At 34.8% G+C, this 23,419-nt stretch overlaps 1 protein-coding gene across 1 annotated transcript; it reads right to left on the bottom strand.

Annotated features, from left to right (window-relative positions):
• Positions 1-8,102: 8,102 nt before the first annotated feature.
• On the bottom strand, positions 8,103-19,036 carry LOC143602446 (PHD finger protein MALE STERILITY 1-like). The gene is made up of 3 exons (XM_077079545.1): positions 18,201-19,036; positions 17,404-17,680; positions 8,103-9,807 (listed from the first exon to the last, which is right to left on the bottom strand). Exons 1-3 carry the CDS (start codon positions 18,493-18,495, stop codon positions 8,415-8,417), a joined length of 1,965 nt encoding a protein of 654 aa, XP_076935660.1. The 5' UTR covers positions 18,496-19,036; the 3' UTR covers positions 8,103-8,414.
• Between the last annotated feature and the right edge of the window lie 4,383 nt (positions 19,037-23,419).

Genomic DNA, 23,419 nt, shown 5'->3' with positions numbered 1-23,419 from the left:
TGAGAGACGAAAGGAATCTGAATAATGTATGAAACCAAATATTTGTTGAGGAAAAACAAGGAAGAGAGGGTATTGATGGACCATGCTATATTAAAAGTTCCATAAAGACATAAAAAGCCTCTATTAGAATTTACAACTTCGTTAGACTTTCAATTCCTCTATCGAGGGTTTGTCCGATTATGAATTACATGCCTTTTACAATTCCACTTGAACGAATCACATACCTCTTTGGGTGAAAAGAGGCTATATATAAACGAATGAGGTGTATCTTTATGTGATTGTGAAGAAATTGCGTTAGAATACACCACGTATTCGTATGAATAGTCTATTAGAAAATATAACTTGAACTTATAAAACCATTTAATTTGATAAATATAATTTTTTTAATTTAATTATTTAATTAAAAGAAATTGCGTTAGAATACTCTACGACCGGCAGATTTGCTCGTCTTTGGTTGGGCCGGGGGGAAACACACTTGTGTTGACCTCACAGGGGTATCTCCCTTAGCTGGTTTGAGAGATAATGGGTTTGTAGCTGGGCAAACAATGAAAAGGGCTGAAACGAAGAAGGTGGAGAAACATGCTAAAGCCTGTGAAGAGAACCAACATGTTTTTGTTCCTCTGGCTTTCGATACCTTTGGCTCCTTGGCACCGGAAGCTATCCGTTTCCTAACCAGGGTCTAACGGGTTGTGCATAGCAATGTGTCGACTCCAAAGGGGCAGGGGTATGTTTTTAGCAGGTTAGGGTTTGCAATTCAGAAAGGGGTGGCGGCGCAGCTTGTTGTCCGCCTACCTGCTATGTTGATGTAATATCTATGTTTCTATATAATGAAAAAAAAATTTAAAAAAAAAATTTATTTAATTTTCTAAAAAAATTATTGTATTTCTTTGAATTACCTCGAGCTTCACACGGGTTCTAAAACTTGTAAATTATATATAAGATTAAAACCAGGGGGTAGGTGTCATTTTTTAAATTTTTATTAGTTTTTGTTTTGCAAGATATATATTCTAGAAGATGAAATATAGACATTGCTCGGATGGTGGTCCAGTGGTACCCGCTGCTTGCTTAGGGTGGAGAATGTAGAGCTCGGGTAATGGCTTAGGATATATCGGGTCGCAGGTGCACACCGTTACCAACCTCACTTTTTTCATTGGAGAATACTTGTTCAGGGTATTATAACCCGTATACACAAACAAAGAATATAGTCATTGAACGACTATATTTCCTATTTTTCAATTAATTCCAAATTAATAAGTACCTTCTACTTTCCTGTTTAAAATCTCATCTATTCCAATTTACATAACACATTCACTTTCTATACAATCATAAAACATAACACAAAACACATACACTTTCTACCCAATTTTTACCCAATGGATCCAAAAAATTGTAGAGGTAGAGGGGCAGGTAGAGGGACCAGTAGAGGTGTTGGTTCTAGTAACAATCACAAGGCTACTAAACCCTGTTTTATAGCCAACCATCAATGTTCGTGACACCCCTTATTCTAATTTCACCCAGGTAACGCCACTACTCTGTGGAGGATCAAATGGGGTTTAATCTGTCTTCAATGAGAAGCCAAGATTATAGCGAGGATGATGAAGAAGCCCGGAAACACAAGCATACTATCAACCTTAGTTTGAAAAATATAATTTAGGTGATGAGGAGGAGGAGCATGATCAAATGGAAGTTCAAGAAACGCAAGATGAACAACCCAACCAACAAAAAAATTCCAAGGTCTGATGGCGAGTGTACCATGGACATCCAATCAAGAGGAGGCGTTGGCGAAATCATGAGTTCATATTTCCGAAGACAAAAAGGTTAGAAACCAACAAAAAAAAAGTGATGGTTTTAGGGGTAGAATCATTGAACATTTCAACCAACTCGTGGGCAAGAGTGAACAAACCATTCATTAACTCAATTCAAAGCGGACTCCAATGCTTAGAAATGTTAAATATTATAACGGATTATGGCAACAAGCGGTAAACTTTCATTTTTTTTTGTATACAAGCTATGTTTATTTGTTTATTACTATTGCATTAATTATTATTTTTTTAACTACATAGGATCGTGTGAGAAAGAGTGGGTGTAATGATCTTCAAGCGATGCAAAATGTTATGAAAGAATTCAAAACAAAATACATAAGGGTAGTTTTAAACATGTCGAAGCATGGGAGGTTATATGAAAGCATCCTAAATGGTTTCAGGTCTCATTGGTAGGTGAATCGTCTGATACTGACTCCAACAAACAAAAGAAGACGGACATCAAAAGTCGACAACTACACCCCGAGTTCACCCGACGAGGATGTCAATGCTTATATGTGGGACCTCAATGATGATCTCACTCCTTCAAGATCAGAAAAACAAAGACAAATTCCAAGTCGTCCAGCAATTTAAAGCAATTTCACTGACACACTTGAATCCTACACATTATCGAGAAGATAACAAAAAAGGGAGGCCATAATGAAAAGGAAAGTCACACGAAAGTTAGACCACGGCGGTGGAAAAAATCGGGCGGCGAGCTGGCGATGGGGCGACAAGAGTTTGAAACGACATGAAGGCGTATAGGAAGTCACATAAAGGTTTGACCGGTCCACTATTGAAGCGTAAACGTGATGTAGCGGAAACATTCGGTTTTCCTTGTGATTTTTAGATTAGTTTTTCTATGTTTATGTTTGTTTTTTTAGTTTGAAATATGTAATTTATAATTTTAATGAAAGTTTTAATTTTATTGTGTTTAAATTATTAAAATTTAAAATTCTGTCAGTGTAGTTCAGTGACATGCCACCAGCCTTTATAGTAGTTCGGGGTTAAAATAAGATGCGCATAGCAGTGTATGATTGGTCGTAGCTTAGAGTACTTTGGGTGCCCTTAAAGTTCCACACCCTCCACCTAGGGTTGTTCATGAGTCGAGCCGAACCGAACGAAGACTTGTTCGTTGTATGGCTCGTTTATAACCGAACTGAACCGAACTGCTGAAATTTGAATAGAGCGAAAAACGAAACGATCCAAAATCGAATAGAGCATTTTTCGATCGAAAATCGAGCGATTTGGAGCATTTTTTTATTTCTTTTTCACTTTAAAATTTCAATAAGAAACAAGTTTGAAGGCTGTAAATAAAATATTTTGTAAACAAATTAGTAGTTTTTAGACAAACGTATAATAAGTTGTAAATTTTTAGGTTTAGTTTAAAGTGAGGTATAATGAACATGTAAATAAACTTTTACTATTTTGAAACTTGAATCGAACTAATAAAACTATAAAATTGTTAATAGGAAAAATTTTAAAGAGTCTAAAAAATTGTATACTTATATTTTATTATATTTTATGTTTGTTGTCTATACATTTATATATTTGTTAATATATAATTATATATAAAATAAATTAAAAATATTCGAGCCGAACCAAACCGAGCAGACATTTGCTCGTTCCTTGGCTCGGATACAAATCGAACCGAGCAAAGCGGCTGGTTTACAATCGAACAAAAAAACGAGCAAGCATAATCCAAACAAGCGACGAGCGGTTTGGATATCCCTACCTCCACCCTTCCTATTTAAAAAAAATATTCACCACAAGAGGAAATTCTCTGTTTTATCGTTTACATATTTACTAACTTCCAACTAATTTCAAAAGTATAATTGAATTAATATCACAACCATTATATTGATTTGATCACTGAGGTTGACTGATTTCTACGTTTTTATGCTAAATTCGTTTTTATATGATACGTTCACTCGTCCAAGGGACCACCAAACCAGCCTCCAAGCATACATAAACGAACCACTCGTAAACTATCATGTAACGTTCTTATAAGCAGCATAAATTGTTCTTGGCATAATATTTGTCTTGTGTTTCGCTGTAAAATCATCTTAATCGTTATGGTCGCGTAAATATGTTAAAATATATAAAATGAGTGCATGTAAGATCAAAATATAGTACATAATTTGCGACAAATCATAGGTGATGCCCATCTCAAATACCCCAAAACCGTTATTTAGAAAAAAAAATTATAAAAGATTATGAATAATGGGTTGAGTGCCCACTTGTAAAGTCAAATACCCACTACCCCAATCGGTTACTTGCTACCTATTACCACTACCTTAAATGACTACCCCCAATAACAAGGGGTGCGTTCCCGTCGTATAGCTCAGTTGGTTAAGGGGGTGTAAGACTTGAAACAATAACCTAGAGGTCGTGGGTTCGAAACCGATCCTAAGCGTCAATCGCCTTGCCGCTGAGTGAGGCTGATTTACATCTCACGTGATGGGCCTGGGACGATCTGGCGTGGGCCGGTTTGCGTGTCCGGAACAACACGTTTTGGAACAATAACAAGAGGTGCTCCTCTCCTAGCATGTAATGTACCCGATACCTGTTTGTGCCCCTTCCCGGCCCCTAAATGGAGAGTTATTCATCATTAGTTTTTCATAATTAATTATGAAGGCCTGTTTAATATAAAAGACTAATTATGTTAAGACGAAATAATATGTAAATATGTTAGCGAAAAGCTGAAAAGTTCAAATTACAAAACCGACATAGTTAGGCCAAAAAGGAATACAACCAACTTTATAAGCTAGCCCATAAAAGAAGACTAAATGCTACAACATTGTGAAAACAACACGTTTTTCAAAATTTATTTTCAGAAATATTAAACTATAAAAATTAGGTATGAGATCGAGGTACTAATACCGGTACCGAAAATCCCGATCTCGAAAATCACAAATTTTTGGTATCGGTATTGAAGGTAAACTTTAGGAAATACCAGTACCGAAACTCAAAACTTTGGTACCTATCGATAATGATGGTACCGATCGATATCAATACTGTTCATCCCTAATAAAAATCATCATAAAACTTCGTAAATTCATAAGTATGTAATCGTACATTGTGAAACTCATGAGGGTGTCCGTTGAACATCTTCATTACCTATAAGTAGAGGTGCAAAAAAAAACCTGAACTCGGAACCGGACCCGAAATAAAAATCAGGAACCGGTTTTTTTAATACCCGGGTTTTTAATATCCAAATCCGTACCCGACCCTACTCGTAGGGTACGGATAGGGTATGCATTTCGGTACTAAAACCCGAACCCAAACCGGACCCGATTTGTACCCGGTAATACCCGAAAACCGAACCGGTTACATACCCGGAACCGGGTTTTTCCATTACCCGAAACTGGGTATTTCAAATACCCGACGTATACCCGAAAAATACCTTAAAAATACTTGAAAAATTCCCCTAAAAAGTGCAAACTTTTAAAAAATCCAATCTATACGCGAAAAATCCCGGAAAAAAACCCCAAAAAACCCGAAAATAGGGTTTTTTCAATACCAAAAATAGGGTATTCAAATACTCGGTTTTTGAATACCCAGTTCTATACCCGACCCGAACCTGATGCATAGGGTATGGTTTTTAGAGAAAATACCCGGACCCGAACCCGACCGGTTATTACTAATACCCGATTTTCCAATACACGGTCATACCCGAACCCAATTCCATACCCAAATCCGGGTATTTGAAAACCCCGATTTTTGCACCTCTACCTATAACTCTATAAGTGACTTTTTAGTAGCATCAATGGAGGCCCACTAACAAACTTATAGGCAACCCATTAAGGAAAGCATTAGCCCAAATACAACATATCAACTTTCCAACAGAAAGGGCCTTAAAAATTCAATAATTATAGTCATTTTACCTCAAATTTTAACAAAGTACAATTAATATTATTTTTAAGTTTAAATGTGATTGGCCATGAACCATGATGAGTGGATTAATGAAGGTAATTAAGAGTCAGAAAAGAGGTGATACTTTTAGAAAGAGTCAAGAGATAAATGTTCCACCACCACACTTAATCCAAACCACAAAATTCCAAGAGCATCATATATATGTGTATCAGCTATCAACCCATGGAATCGGATACATAAGATCCACATACACAGATATGAGGACAAGGGAAATATACAACATTTTGTTTGTTTCAGGTTGTTTCTTAGGAAAAAATTGATGGATTTCCATGTTCTTTTCTAAGATGCTACAGGTAGAAGCTGACAGGTCGAGAATGTTGTCTATTGACTGAAACAGCCGAGATTCCTTTTTGCTTTGTGACAAGTTACAAGTAGGGGTGTAAACGAGCCGATCCGCTACTGAGTTGCTCGAGACCGGCTTGTAAAAAACTTGAATTGAGCCGAGCTTAAACGAGCTTGAGCCCGAGCTTCACATGTTGAGCTCGGCCCAGCTTCCGAGCCTAAACGAACTTATTCATGTAAGTTCAATTTAATATATCTATATAATAACTATTATAGATATAATGAAGTAATATATAATATTTGTAGTTATAATAAATATATATATATGTGTGTGTGTGTGTAAATGACTATGAGAATTAGATATGAGCGTTTTTTTTACCGTGGGGTACCAAATCGGTACCAAGTTTTCAATTTTCGGTATCGGTACGGTACCGGTATTTCCGTAATTTTCACGAAATACCGGTACCGTACCGAACCGAATGTTTCGTTTACGGTACCAAATATTTCTAATTTTCAAGATTGGTACTGGTACCATCCCGAGCTCATCCCTAGTGAGAATATACAAATAAAAGAATTATTGTACAAGCTCGAACTTAAAAAAACTCATGAGTCGAGCTCTAAGCGAGCTCAAGCTCGATCTCTCTGTTCAACGAGTCTAAGCGAGCTCAAGCTCGATCTCTCTGTTCAACAAGCTGAGCTCGAGCCTTAACGAGCACAAGTTCAGATCTGCTCGGTTATACCCCTAGTTACAAGAATGGTGAAGTTAGGAAAAAATAAAGTTACACCACTTGTGCTAAGTAATAGTAGGATCATTTCATTTCCTCTATTTTTCAACTAAAAATGGCCTAATTTCTTTGTCTTCCAATATAACGTGTTGCTTCTTTGTTGTTGAAGATTCGATATATTGTGCCGCGGCTTCCATATGCACCAACGTGCCACCCTTAACATGACACCAGTTAGTTATCTTTTCTCTTCTTACTCAGACAAAATTATGAATATTGAGTATATTTGTTACAGAAGATTGGTTGGATTTTGTACCATTGGACAATTAGAATCGATAACAAATTAGCGATTTCTCATGACACTAGATCTGTTGACTCATCTTGTGAACACATAAAGAGTACAAACTCGAAGGCACGTATACCTTTTAGCCAAGCAACACATGTCGGGATTGATCCTTTCATTATTTTCATATATGACTCACCACTTAAAGATGTTGATCTTAATAGGCACCCAATTATTCCAATCATACTCTTGATTCCCCAAGCTACATATTGCATAAGAAATTGAGTTAACCGAGAAACTGTCTTCTTTGTCCAATAATCATTCCCATGTATCGCACTTGGTAGAATTAATGTTTATCGTGTTCAAGAGGCTTTTGGCAATCTTCCATACTTGAAAATAAATCACTAATGTAGTCGATTAATTCTGGGATATGTCTATTAAACAGTACTCTACTTTAAAAGAAAATGGGTTCAAATAATTAATTCATCGTCGAACATTACGATTCTTACTCCAACACTAAGAGTGGTTGGACTTAGGTAACTAACGGTTTTATTGTGGGGAAACCATTCACAATTTTATCTATAAAATACAACACGAATGGAAAACAAAATAACTTGAAAGGAAATTACAATACGAATTACAAACAAAGAAAGGGGTAGAAGCAAAAGGCCGAGGCCCGTGTTTGACACTATTTCTCTTAAAACAGATTTTTTGTCTCGACTGATAACACGTCTATATCCACGATACAACAGCAAAGAGCAGTTGATCTGCTGAAATAGACCATTGAGCTTGAAAAAAAAATCTTCAAGATCGTTGAAACATAAATATTTGTTGAGTTTTTTTAGAGTATACAAAGCCTCTCAAAATTTTAAAAGTTTTCTAGTTTAATTACAAACAAGTGTCACCTTGGTTTTATAGTGAAAAGAAAGAAAGTTGAAGGGTCAGTCAAAAATGAATCGCATTAAACGTCATCTTCAATGCCATTAATTTTGTTTTAAGAATTTGACACCTTAGCTCCTTGGTAATTCATAGTGTCCATCAAAGCGTCATATTGTGTCAATCGCCTAGATGATGATGAATTCATCAATCAAATAGAAATAGTAATACAAGTGCTACACTGGGAAAAAGATAGCATGAAAGTAAGTAACTCATTGATCTTTTAGAGTAAAGACAACAAAAAGATGTATGCACTGGGAAAATTAAACGAACTGGATTATACACCTTATCGAACGCAGCGGATAAAAATTCAAAGTAGGAACTCACAAATTTCATAAAAGACACCACTTTTGCAAGAGTAGTGTAAGAGAGCATTAAAAGAAAAATAACATAGTAGCATAGTTACAGATAACTGGTAACATATGAATCAAGCAAGATTTCTAAGCTAGTTTCTTACTATGGTAGTGCTGGTAAAACTAGAATGTCTTGTTCGCATCGACTGCAAACATATATATTTGGAATTTCTTCATTGTTTGGAATGTTCAAACACCTTGTGTGCTGCCAAACTTCACAAATATCACAAGCCACCATTCTTTCACCATCATCGTCTTTTGCTCCGCAACCACAATCCACAAAGAATCTTTGTCGTGAGCCACTTTCGTATATACTTTCATGATTCGGTCCCGTCTCAAGTAATTTACCTTGAAACACAAGTTTGCTTCCAGACTTGGTAACTCTAAACACCTGATCAGATCCTTTAGGATTTATGTTCATTATTGAACCTAACACGAAGCTCTTTAGCCCCCAATATATTTCCTTAAAGTTTTTCTCCACTTCTTCTATAAGCTCATCAAATGTTGTGTTGTTTCTTAACATTATGGTCTCGTATGGTGCGGTAATTAACTTCTTTTCACCTTCGACGTGCCCATAGATTTCTCCCTTGTCTTGTATCGCTATGGTGCAATAAAGTTTCAATTGTTCTCCAGTTTCTGATTCATATTTTGAAAATATTTCCGCACTATAATCTTTAATGAAGTACTTGGTATCAAGGACTATTCTTGATGCTAATGAAATGGAAGAAATTATAGTTCTATCCATTTCTTTGGTTTGTCCTCTAAGGATGTGCCTATATATGTAAGACATGTCATTCATGAGTTGAACTCTAGAGATCTTGTACCGAGCTTTCAACTTCGAATCATTTATAACAAACTCTTCTTGGTTAGTTAAAGTGTTGGAAATATCTTCTAAGCAGTACTCTAAAACTTTGGTTACCGGATTCAAACATCGACGAACCAAATACTTCCCGACTACATGATTCCCTAACGACTTAAGCACAAAATCTAGCAAACCCGTGTCACCAACATAGGCACGAGCAGCATCCCTAACTTCTTGCCTTGAAACCCATCTTATTTTCGCTTTCTTTAGTGATTCAACAATAACCCGTGCGGCCATCTCAATACGTTTAGGGGACCATCTACAAGAATTTTCAACCAAGATCCCCGGGTTGTATGTATTCAAAGCGCTTTCTCTAGGAAGCCGGTGTTTGAGGTCTAGCATGAACCTGAGTAGATCACCAAGGGTCAACAAAGAACGAGTTGAAAGCGTTTGGTATCTAGAGAACAAGATTGGTATATCCATATTTGAATTGCCAATATGATGAGCAAGAATGCATAAAGGTATATTCTGGAGGGCTTCAAGGGATTTTTGATACATTTGTCGTGTGACACCGAAGCTTCCTCGGCCAAACTGGTAACCCCAGTTACCGAACCATGACTGCTCATATGCTGCCCCATGAAGGAGTCTCAAATCCATGTTCTTCTGCTTTGCCAAATCAATCAAGCTAACTTTCCTGTTGCAAAGAACTAGATGATTAGCACCAGGTTAGCCAAAGCCTAATATGCATAGATGACATGAAGGCTAAACTTCAAAACCAGAAGGTGAAGTTTTAAAAAGTTGGATGGATTATGTTGTAAATCTAGTATTAACACCCCTGCGCTACTGCGGGGGTGTAATACCGAACAAAAGTAGATGTATAAATGTTGAACCACGTATGCTCGTTGCGGCGTGTTTAACGCACGTTTGTTGTAGCGTGTTAACACACAATAATTAAACCAAAACGTAAAACAATGAAAATAATAAATAAGTCGACTTAGGATCCGCTTGTTGACAGGGTCGTTAAACGAGAAAAGTAGACGTAAAAAGCTAAACCACACACACGCATTGCGACGAGCTAACTAGCAAAATTAAGACTGAGACGTTAAAAAAATTGTAAAAGATGAAAAGCATAAGGAATCAAAGTTGAAAGTAGAAAATTATAAGAGAAAAAAGAAAAATGTTTTATGACAAAGTTGTAAAATGTGAAAAGCATACTGGGGTTTAAAGTAAAAAAGTTAAAATATATATTAATAATTTACAACCATTATTGCACACCAAACTTACTAATAGTGTATATATAAATAGAAACCAACTTTACATTTTTTTTTCTTTATTTTACTAGTCACCGATAGAAACTAAACAACCAGTTTAACGAGACAAGTCGCACGTGATGTACCTAAGATCGACTCTTTAAAAGCTCAATTTAAGTCGAGCTTAAATGAACCGAGGCCTAAAACAAGCTCGTGTAGTAAATGAACATGATTTTGAGCTTCACTTATGGAGCTCGGGAGCATAAACACGAGTATGATTTTTACATAGTTTTTTTATATAAATAAAATGTGTATTAACATATTAATTGTTATATATAATTTTATGATAAAAATACAAAATAATATATTGTTGGTTGATGATACATATTGTAATTATCAATATTTAAATTTTTAATAAATAATAAATAGATAGGCTCGAACTTATAAAACTACTTATGGGAGAGCTCAAGATTCATAAATAAAACTTCATACAAACTGAACTTGATCTCGAACCCTCATAAGTTAAACGAGCCAAGGTAAAGCTTAGCCGAACTCAATTTAACTCGACTCATTCACTTTATTTATTACAAATTAACAAATAGCAATTAACTGATAATTTTGATAGGTTGGTGAAATGTATTAGACTGGTAATTTTGATATGGTTGGTGAAATGTATTAGTGACTATGAGCTTTGTTTTGAAATATATAGTTTTTAATTTTTTATTAAAAATGGAAAAACATATAAAGCTGTTTTACACTTACGTCCTTTGCCCATGTTTAAATTGTGCTTTCAAAATCAGTAACGAATTAATATGGTGTGTAGGCGTGTGCAAGCTTTGCCAACTCATTGCTTGTTTTATGTATCATAAATATTATATGTACCTAGTATATATTGATTTTCTGGAAATAAAATACCAGCTATCGAATGCTCATACATAAATATTACCGAAGTGCCGAACTATTCACGACAGGTCATTCATGTTTTTGTCGGTGAGTTCTCTATCTTGTATAGAGTACTTGTAGGTGGTTATAGATTCAGGAGAAATAAAAAGTTATCGTTCATAAATAAATTTAGAGAAATACTGTTTATCATACATAATTTTTTTAACGTTTTTAGAAAATGTTTGTGAATGATGAACAGATAAAATGTAATGACAAAAGTATAACAATAATATTATTTAATTAAAAGTAAAGAAAAAAGTTAATGTTCATAAATAAATTTAAAGAAACACTGTTTTTCATATATAATTTTTTAATGTTTTTTAAAAATAGTTGTGAATGAAGAATAGATAAAAAGTAATGACAAAAGTATAACAATAATATTATTTAATTAAAAGTAAAGAAAAAATCTAATTACTTTTAATGTAATTATAGAAATAAATATCGAGAAACTGCTGGAAATAATCTTACATTTCCAGTCGTTAATGAAATGACATTAATCAAATTCTTCTCGTTTTTCTAGCGACTTAAAGCAACACCTACTAAATTCACCTAATATTATCTAACTAATATATAAAAGTAACACATGTTTTTCATATGGTCTTCAAATATACCATCCATATATGAAATATCAACTAATCAATTTTCATTTATATGTATTTCACCTAATTAACTAATTTTTTAATTATCATTCCTTCAATTTAATTAGTTTTGATGTTAAATGATATAATAGTTAATGCAATTATTATCATTTAGTTTTAACTTTTTAGCTCAATTAAACAAATTATGATTTTCTTAAAATTATATTATTATCAAAGATAAATTTATTATTCATGTCTTCTTAGTTTTTATGTTAATTTAAAATGACGAACCAGGCTCATATTTAGTTCAAGTCAATGGTTTTTTTAGTAAAGTTAGTTCGGCTCGAAACAAGTTATAAACGGAAAGTGTTTGGGTCGAAACAGGTTGTTTTAAAAGAATATCAAATTGGTTCGGTCAAAAAATGCGTGTAAAAAAGAATTATGATTCGAATAAATTCTGGTCGAATTGTGTTGTTTAAAATCATAGCATTTTCCAACATAAAAATAAAATTCATTATTCATGTATTATTAGTTTTATAATAATTTAAATTGGCGGTATGGGTTCATGTTTGGTTCATAACAAGTTTAGATCAATGTGTTATTTGAGTAAAATAAGTTCGAGTCAAAACAAGTTGTTTTATAAGTATATCAAATTAGTTCGGGTCAAAATGGGAGGGTAAAAAACAGTTAAATCAGAATAAGTTTGAGTCGAAACGAGTTATTTTAAATAATAATGTTTTCTAACTTAAAAGTCAAATTCATTATTCTTATTTGGTTCAAAACAAGTTTGTTGAAACAACAAATACTTTTAAACCCGATGGAAACTTTTTCCATTGAATTATTTCTTTTATGAACAATTTATGTTTTAATCCTTAGTCACTATTATATTTAGTGAAATATATAATTTCATTTATAAGAAATTGTTAGACCTTACTAAATTGTTTGACATTATGAATTTTTTTTTAAATAATTATAATTGTTTCATATGCTATGACATACACTCTATGTTTGATTTCACATATAACTTGTATCGAATATATAAAAATTTTTATTGACATTATATAATATTTCAGCCTGTATACACATGTTACTAACCTAGTATTATACTAATTGAACTCTCATCTCTTGTAATAAAGTGGTACATCAATATTGTTATGACAAAGCCTTTTGATTAATCAAATTCCTTTTTTTCTTTACTACCAACAAAGTCTAGCCACTCGGGTATATTTATTAACAAAAGACCACCAATACCCGCGATCGCAACCAATGATAGTAACATGCCCCGCCACCCATATTAAGGAAGCCCACTCCCCAAAGGCCTACTGTGGTAAAACCATTTCTCGTGCATGACATTTGTCACGAACGAGAATAGAATCGACGATTTTCTCTAGAGAGAGTCATCAATTGATCACTCGATCACTACTCCTTAGACTAATCAAATAGAGGAAGAAGATGGACAGTGATGCGTTGCTAGTGGTGCGTGGCGCCAAAAAGAGGAAGAAGAACGTGGTGGTCGTTGTAGTTTGGAGGTGGTGGTCGGAGGTGGATGATAGGGGTAGAGGTAGGGTAGGGGATGAAGAAGGGTGGGATTGAGGACTACTACCACACTACTACTGCTGCTGCTACTACAACTACCACTCCATCACCACCACCTACCACCACCACTACTACGACTATCACGATAAGGACCATTACCATCACCATCACTACTACCATGACTACTACTACTACTACTACTACTACTACTACTACTACTACTACTACTACTACTACTACTACTACTACTACTACTACTAGCACTACCAATACCAATACCACTACCACCACGACCACGACCATCACCATCACCACTACTGTGGTAAAACCATTTCTCGTGCATGACATTTGTCACGAACGAGAATAGAATCGACGATTTTCTCTAGAGAGAGTCATCAATTGATCACTCGATCACTACTCCTTAGACTAATCAAATTGAGGAAGAATATGGACAGTGATGCGTTGCTAGTGGTGCGTGGCGCCAAAAAGAGGAAGAAGAACGTGGTGGTCGTTGTAGTTTGGAGGTGGTGGTCGGAGGTGGATGATAGGGGTAGAGGTAGGGTAGGGGATGAAGAAGGGTGGGATTGAGGACTACTACCACACTACTACTGCTGCTGCTACTACAACTACCACTCCATCACCACCACCTACCACCACCACTACTACGACTATCACGATAAGGACCATTACCATCACCATCACTACTACCATGACTACTACTACTACTACTACTAGCACTACCAATACCACTACCACCACGACCACGACCACGACCATCACCATCACCACTACCACGACGAAGATGACTAACACCACCATCACAACGACCACCACTACCACCACCACTACTACTATTATGTCTGGTTGCTACGTATTATGCCAGATAATCAAGTTTTTTGTGTGTGTCACATAAGCATCATACTAACAGAGTTGACATTTCATTAGTCGTGGATCAATGTGAACAAATATGTTAAAAGTTGGGACCATCATCAGCCAATTCACTAGTAGGGAATGTTATTTGCCAACGGTTAATAGTTAAGATCATTTAAAACAAATTTTCTTAATTAATCAAATTCTTCTTCTGGATCGATTTTCCCTTTTGTGTTTTTTTCTAAATTTGGTGTTAAAGATTGTATTAATTAAGTAAAATGAAATTTATTTATTTACTCTCCTCAATTATTAATTAATGAAAGATGGTACTTGTATTCATACATAACAAAATTTATATGGAACTACCCTTAGTGTTTGTTTGCTATGGGGAAATGAAAATAGACGATGGAATGAAAAAGACGATGGAATAAAATGGATAACGGAATGAAATAGATCATTACAAAATCTATTGTCTAGTTTAATTAAACTATAATATGGAATGAATCATTATTTTATAGAATTTGGTATATAAGAAAATACGAAAAGGTACAAATGGCAAAACTACTACTGTCTCAGATAAAGAAGATTTACCAATAACGGTAATGGCGGCAGTGACGGTGGTGGTGGTGTTGGTGGTCACTTATTAGATAGTGTATGGTGGTGGTGGCAGCAATGGTCACGGTGCTGGTGGCAATGGAAATAATGGTGGTACGACAAGTGACATAGGTGGTGTGGTGATGGTACTGGTGGTTATGGTTGTGCTAGTGGTGGTGGCGGTGGTTGTGGTAGTGGTGATGGTCAAGTGGCGGTGTCCACGATGGTGGTGGTGGTGGTCATGTGCAGGCGAGGGTGGTGGTGGTGGTGGCGGTGGCGATGATGGTGGACAATGGTGGATTGGTGGTGGCGGTGATGGTGTAGGTTATGTGGGGGTGGGGGGTAGTCACGTGGTGTTGCGAGAAGTGGGGTGAAAGAATGAATGGATAGAAGAAAAGACAGAAGTGTACGAAGGGATGATTTGATGTGTTTAGAGAGAATAAATGAAGAAAACGTGTATGGAAAAAGACATAGGCAAAAGTGTAAATATTGTTTCACTAATCAAAAGTTAAGTAGATAATGGTGCATTAAAATCACTCTTGTCCCATAAACTATTATAAGTAAATTTATTTAACACTGTATCATAAACAGTTTTAATTACTAAGAGCATTCTCATTCTATTTTCTATCCTTATCTCTATAATTACACTAGAAAACATTGCATTTCTCTCTCATGTTTAATTAAATAATATTTTTTATACTTTTATCATTACAGTTTTCTCTCTCCTCTACTCACAACCAATTCAACAAATAATAAAAAATAAATAGGGGCAAACAATGTTCTTCAAATGTTTCCTCAAATTTACAAATAATAAAAAATAAATAGGGGCAAACAATGTTCCCCAAATGTTTCCTCAAATTTACAAAAAATTACTACATTTTTCTCTCCACCCAATAATTTATACTCACAACCACTCAAAACCTCACCCTATAATTTACATATTCTCCTCACATACATTTAGGGAATGAGATGTGAATACTCTAAAAGACTAAAAGTTTACAATGTCCTTAAATGCATTATAATTGCGTGTGTTGTTTAAATACAAAAACTACACGTGTAAGTTGTATTACCTACATGTAATTTACTCATGTCTAAGTAAATTATTAAAATTTATAAAAATATATATTTGAACAAATTAGTGTGGTTTTTTTATACAAAATATGCACATTTGTAATTAAAAAATACAAAACTTTAAAAATATGTAATAATAATAATAAACGATTTAGATTTGCTCTATTTATTCTCGTAATAATTAACTGTCAATTGAAAACTGATTAGTTTTCAAGTATCGTGGTGAACAAAATAATCTAAGGGAGTGTTTGGGATTCCTTATTTTATCTCCTTATACCTTATTTAAGGCATAAGGTATAAGTTACAATGTTATAACTTATACCTTATACACTCACAAAACTCAACTTTCCCAAACACCTTATAAGTTATAACCCATAAGTTATAAGCTATAAGGAGCAAAAATAAGGAATCTCAAACAACCCCTAAATTTAGGAGTAGAGTTGAATAGTGTAAATTAATTGTTTTAGAAAAAAAAAATTAATATTTTATAATAAAACTTACAATTCACACACACACACGCATACACACACATATAATTTTTAAGTTATTCAAGGGTATTTTATTTTACTACCAAAAGTGTGAGAAATCATTATAGGTCATTAATGTATTTAATCATGACATATAATCAATATTTTAAAACCGGTATTTTACTCGTATCAGATTTGTTTGAAAATGGTACAACCGGTTGAACCGGGATGCACCGAGTGGTTCAACCATGTTGAATAATTTACCTTGTAATTCCATATAAGTACGACTTTAACTCAAAAAATAACCGTAAAGTACATCAATAAACAATAAATATCACACATGAATAATGATCAAGTCAAATAGGAAGTTTGTACTTTATATATGAAGTTAATCAATTACAAAAGATGTAAAGAAACCAACCTTGGATTTGCATAATACAAAATTGGTTGATTCACGAATCGTTGTTTACTGTGTTACTCGTTTTAATTTTATCCACTGGGTTAAAATCGTTTTTAAAAAATATGGGTCGCAAAAAAATACAAAAAATCTCTTGGCTTTAAAACCAGTAGTTTAAAAAAATTCCGGCGATATGATGTTTAAGCAAACCACCTAAAAATATTGAGCTCTAAATACCGGTTGTCTTACCGAAATCCGGTATAACCAACCGATACGTACCGGTTTTTAAAACATTGCATATAATGATAATGACAAACTTGTAATTATTTTAACTCAAAATTATAGGTTAAAATGCAATTTTTTTTCAGAATTACAAATTCTAAATATAAATTTTTAGCATACCGAATTTTCTTGGCTACATTTTATATATGATGAAGTACTAGTTTAATGACTTCATAAATATCAATTGCATGTAAAGATTGTTGTAACAAAAATCAATCACATTATAAAGTAAGCATATAGATAAAATTCATCCATATATATAGTGAACGATATTGTAGCTACAACTTAGGGTTTAGACCTAACCTGGCTTGTAAGCAGATACATAGACGGTTCCAGAATTCCATGACGCGGTGCCCAGCCAAGTCCGAACCCATCTCCGACCCATTGACACATAGCAAATGCCCAAATCCATTAGAGTGGAACACACCATGCATTGTATGCCCATTTAATTCCACAAAATTTAACTTACCCATAACTATACTGCTGTGGTTTCCTTCATAGCTCAAAAAAGCTGCCATTGTATCCTTAGATGGCACAAGAAAGTGATACTTCTTATTGCATATCATATGGTCTCCCCACCCTGTGCTTTCATGGTGCCAAAATTAACGGTTAATCGCTTGCATAATCACATAGAAAGCACATGTTATGGAAAATTCGATTTTGTTTTCAAAATAGGAAGAAAAGAAGAGACCAAATGGTATGTCTATGAGAGACATATTTTGTTTTTGGTTCTTGGTAATCCGCCATTTAAAATGGCTTATCCTAAAATTGTACCGATCGATGTTGTCAGCTACTGTTTCGAAAGTGTCCCGTCGTTACAAACGGAACTAATTTGAATTTTCTAGGATCTACCATTTAAAATGACAAATCCACATGCTACATTAAATACAAAAATGTATTTGTTTGACGACAATTATTCAAGATTTTCCGTTTGAAATAGCGGATCCTAGAAAATTCAAACTAGTTTTATCTTAAAAACCCAAAAAAAAAAATATCTCTCCCAACCATTTGCTATCTTCTTTTCTTCCTACTTTGAAAAAATAAAAAGAAAAATCTGGAAAATTCATAGGAGTTATGATTTGGCAAAGTAGAATATTTACCAACATATATACAATGCTTGCAATGGCGATTTAGTGACCCCTCAATCGGTTCTTCAACAACAAATAATAAGACATTAGAAGGGGGATGGTGATGGACTTCTAGTTGAAACGACCAAAATGTCATTCCATTCACGAATGCCATTTCTATATTTCCATATTCTAGGAGAGCCTTCACATTGTTTCGAAACGTGCCACAACTCTCTATCGGATGTCCTTGTTCACCGAAAGCCTTGAACTTGAAAACTCTCTCTACTCTCTTCCTTTTCTTGCATCCACTCGGGTCCAAAGACGACATGTTTGGCAAGAGAAGGAAGTCTTTCAAAGCGGATTTAACGGGATCTTAAATAGCATGTAATTACATGTACAGATGGATCACACAAGATGTGCTTGTGTATATAAGTAAAGAAGGGTGCCTCTAATATAAGTTCATAAAGTTAAAAATCAACTAGAGTGGCTATATGCATGATTGAGAAAATCTATGGTAAAGTGATGCTTGCTTGTTTCTTGTGGTATTTCAATTAGATTAAAGGAAGCATGCAAGTAGTGCATGAGTCCGACAATTTTTGTGGTCAGCCGAGGCACACAGCCATATATCTTAGGGTGACATGCAATGTTTGTTGGCCAACTACTCCGTAATATTGTTATTTCTTTTTGAACGGCCGTAATATTGTTAATACTTGGTTAACTTCTAATTTTGTATTCATTATATGTTAACTAGTGTGATTAGGGTTTGTTGGGTAGTTAATACTTATGATAAGGAGCAACGGGTTCCGAACTACTTTTAGTGTGTTGTCACTTAACATGTATATATTGGTGTATCCAAGATTAGTCACAATATGTTCATGTTCCCCTACGCCCAACTACCCAAGTGCCTGACCCATATGAATATTTCGTTCATCGAATCTTGTATACATAATCTCTATGTCTGTAGTTTTATGTCCTGATTGACACTCAACAACATTGACTTAGTAGTACTACTTCACTAACCTTGTGATTATCATACCGTATGTATACTGTCTCTATTGTAGTTATTTATTCTCTCCTCACACATTATTATCTATAACAATTAAAAAGTTTGGTGTCGCCAAGTCTCGATTGGTGATTGAATTTTTTTAATCTTTTTGTTTTAGTTGTGTTAGAGCATTCTCATCCCATTCCTCATCCTTATCTCTATAATTACACTAAAAAACATTATATTTCTCTCTCCTGTTCAATTATTATAATATTTTTTATACCTTTATCATTACAGTTTTCTCTCTTCTCTACTCACAACCAATCCAACAAATATTAAAAAATAAATAGGGGAAAATAATGTTCCCCAAATTTACAAAAAGTCACTACATTTTTTTCTCCACCATATAATTTACACTCACAACCACTCAAAACATCACCCTATAATTTACATACTCTCCTCACATAAATTTAGAGGATGGGATGTGAATGCTCTTATTGTAATGAATATACGGAAACCAATCAAATTCGTGTATTCATAGCCTCAACGTCCGCGATCGACAACGCTAATTACGGTTTTACCAACGGCCGAGTTTATCAACCGACGCCACCCAATTAGTCAACCTCATTTTTTTTATATTTTTTACATTGGTCCTCCTCGATTTTTACTTTCCACCCTTTCTTTAGTTCTTCTAACGTAACGAACGTAATCGAAATCGACTGAATTCAGGTAGAATTACTGCCTCAATGGCGGGACCGACAAGCGCATAGGTTTTACCACAACCAAGCAAATAAACGTTGGAAATTTTGGTTTTAGTAACGGTACAATAACGCACATAACCGAAACCGACCGAATTCGTGTCGACTTACCGACTCAATGCTTGGGTTTTATCACTGCCCGGGTTTAACCGGCATTCCCCGGCGCAAACCGCCGGCCAGTGAAACAGTAGTTATATATATATATGTGTGTGTGTGTGGATGGGTGGGTTATAATAAAAAGAAATTGTTTTCTAAGAAAGGTAAGAATAAATCTAAGTTCTTGAATCTATGATCTAGTGGTTGAGATTGGTAGTTTTTAAAATACCAAATAGTTTCCTAGGATCAAGGATTTAGGCTACATAGTTTCCTAACTCTAAATTTTATGTCATTCTTACTCTTCCTACAAAACTATGTCTTTTTATTCTAACCCTTTTCTATATATATATATATATATATGCATGAGCAATACAATGAAACCCTGAGTGGGATCTCCATCATAATCAACATCTCATCAAGCATTCAAGCCTAAATACAATGAAATCCTAAATGTTCTAGACAGTGCATTAGCATCTTCGTCAACTCAAACACCGACAACAACCCAAAGAACACATATTTCTAGACTTTCCCTATAAGTATTTTTGTAATGGAGACGGTTAGAGCCCTTGATGCTCCAAAAATTTAAAGTAGCAGTGCAAATGATGGCATAACCGATTAACAAGTTTACTAAGTTTTTTAACAACAAGCGATGTTTCAATAAAAGTGGTGGTCTGATGACCAATTCATTGTAACATCCCAAGATTTCAAATAATAATATTTTATATATTATTTCGTATAAGGGAAAAGTTTATTTGGATTGGTAAATAAAATAAGATAAAAGGGATTCATAAGTTAATTAGATGGATTAATCATGGACTAAAAAAAAGGAAAGATGGGCCTTAGGTCCATGGGCTTAAGAGAGTATAAATACCCCCCTTAAACCCTAAATCTTTCCATTTTCATCCAACTTATCCATCTTATTCTCTCTACACCCTAAAAAACACACCCAACCTTTCCAATTTCGGCCGCAAGCTAGAGCAAGAAAACCAAGATAAAAAATCAAACCTTTTATTGATAGATCTTTGGGATACAAGCTAGATACAAGATCAATACTTCATAACAAGCTAGCCGTGACCTAATAACCATATAAAGGTATGTTCCTTACGTTTAAAAGTTACATTTTTATGAACGTTTTGCCATGAAACTTAATCTTAGAGTAGATCGGGTCTAGATGTTTCATAAAGTTGCAAACTTGATGATAAAAGTGGACTTAATCTATTCATTAGCTAAGGATCTAGCTAAAATGGGTTTAAAACCGATAAAGCTTTAAGCTTTAGACCTAAAACGGGATAAAGGTTTAAACTTTATACCTAAAAAGGGTTAGACAGCCAACAAGATAGAAACGTAAGATAGAAAGATGAGCTGAACTGGGGGTTCTCGGCCAAATTTGAGAATCCTTGGTCAAACCGTATGATTTTCGATCAAACAGACAGCCAACAAGAGTTCTCGGCCAGGAAGGTCATGTGTTCTCGGTCAAGAACACATGTTCTCAGCAACCTTGTGTTCTCGGTCAGAGTTCTCGGTCGAAAACACAGGTTCTCGGTTAAGGATGGATCTCGGCCGAGTAGGAGAGTTCTCGGTCAACATAAGAGTCCTCTGTCTTGGGTTCTCGGCCACACAGTTTTCTGTTGGGCCTTGGGCCTGAGTCCAGTTGGGCCTGAATTAACTAAATCCATAAATGATAAGCCCATATCTGATTTAAGATAAACTAGCCCATTATCTTGAGCTTAACTAGACAAGCCCAACTTAGAAAAATATTCAAAATGTTAATGGAAAATGTGTTAAGACAATTAATAAAAATAAAATTTTTCCAAACTGACCTGGCAGCTTAACCCCAGCCAGGGGCTCTGCCCCTTGGACCCCGCTAGGAGTTGCCGCCCCTAGAACCCCGCTACCAGGGGCGCTGCCCCCGGACCCCGTTTCATTGTGGGTTATATAAAGATAGAAATACGATATGAGTAGCAATAGTTAGTTGATACATGTAAATATTATACAGTTAGCCGTGCACAACTCAAGAAGGGAATAACTATTAATGGTGAACGTAACCGCATTCAGGTGAGTTTCTAGCCTCATTTCCTTGTTATGTTTTCGGGGCTGTGTGCATACTCGATGAGATAGTTAATACACTTACCTTAAATGGTAAGCGTATGCCAAGTATGATTTATGTGATAGATATTATGTTATGTATGTGAACGAAAGCTTGCCGGTACGTGAACGATCTTCCGATATTGCACGTATTGACAAGGGAGGTATGTATGTGAAAAATAACTGTGTATGATTTATATATATGTACTACACATGAGTATGTAATAATGATTAGCGATAGTATATGTATGTTACGGGTATGTAAAGACAATATATACGGAGACGAAGAAGTAAGGGATCAGACCTAATAATATCTGAGATAGACAAGAAAGGGATTAGACCCTAATAATATCTGAGATAGAGAAGTAAAGAGGGATCAGACTCTAATAATATCTGAGATAGACAAGAAAGGGATCAGACCCTAATAATATCTGAGATAGACAAATGAAAGAGGGATTAGACCCTAATAATATCTGAGATAGAATGGACAGTAAACATAAAGTATGAAAGTAATAAACTATGAACGTACGTATCATATTATGTAATGAAAGTAAGTTAGTAAAGTAATCATTATATATCTTCGGATGCATGATTTAAGGTAAGAGTATGTATTATATGATGTATGATTAACTAGAACCCACTCAGCGTAGCTGACTTTTAGTATGCACTCATGTGAGTAGGATGCGACAGCTGGCGTGAGCGGGACACATGACAAAAGAATAAAAGTCTGGCATCTGAATACCTGCTATGTTTTATAATTATGTTTTGATTTTGAAAGACAAGATGAATGTTTTAAGACATGTTATGAATTATTACGGTAATGTTATGAAAGTTTTTATATTCCGCGTATGTTTTTATTAACTCTGATATTTAGAACTGCGTTTATGAGTAAATCCAACGTCCAAATGTGAGGCACCGGTAACGGGGCCTTACATTCATGTTGCAGGCTAAAAAATAGTATCAAAAAGAGTAGAAATATGCTTTTAAGTATAAGCATGTGTAGAATGTTGTTAAACACGAGCCAAAATGGGCTGAATGGGTTCAATCAAAGAGGAAAAGTACATCAACTTCAAGGGACTATTCCACATCAGGTCCGACGCGCATACTAGTATCGATGTCAATATCGATGACACGAATGAGGAAATCAAGTTAAATGTCACACCCGACTTCATGGACCTAAGCATGTTACTAATAGTAAGTATATGTTTTGTAAATATATCAGATGTGACATTCGTCATTTCGGTTTAGTTCATATTTGTATTTCTACATTAAACCTGATCCTTTGATATTAATAAAATAGTGTATTTTAAGTTATAATCACGTTTCAT

The sequence above is a fragment of the Bidens hawaiensis genome, unplaced genomic scaffold, assembly GCF_021521415.1.
Source record: "Bidens hawaiensis isolate Kalapana, Puna unplaced genomic scaffold, B.hawaiensis_p1.1 tig00058933_1, whole genome shotgun sequence".
In the NCBI taxonomy this organism is placed as follows: domain Eukaryota; kingdom Viridiplantae; phylum Streptophyta; class Magnoliopsida; order Asterales; family Asteraceae; genus Bidens; species Bidens hawaiensis.
Note: the sequence above shows the minus strand (reverse complement) of the source record. Positions and strands in the feature narration are given on the sequence as shown.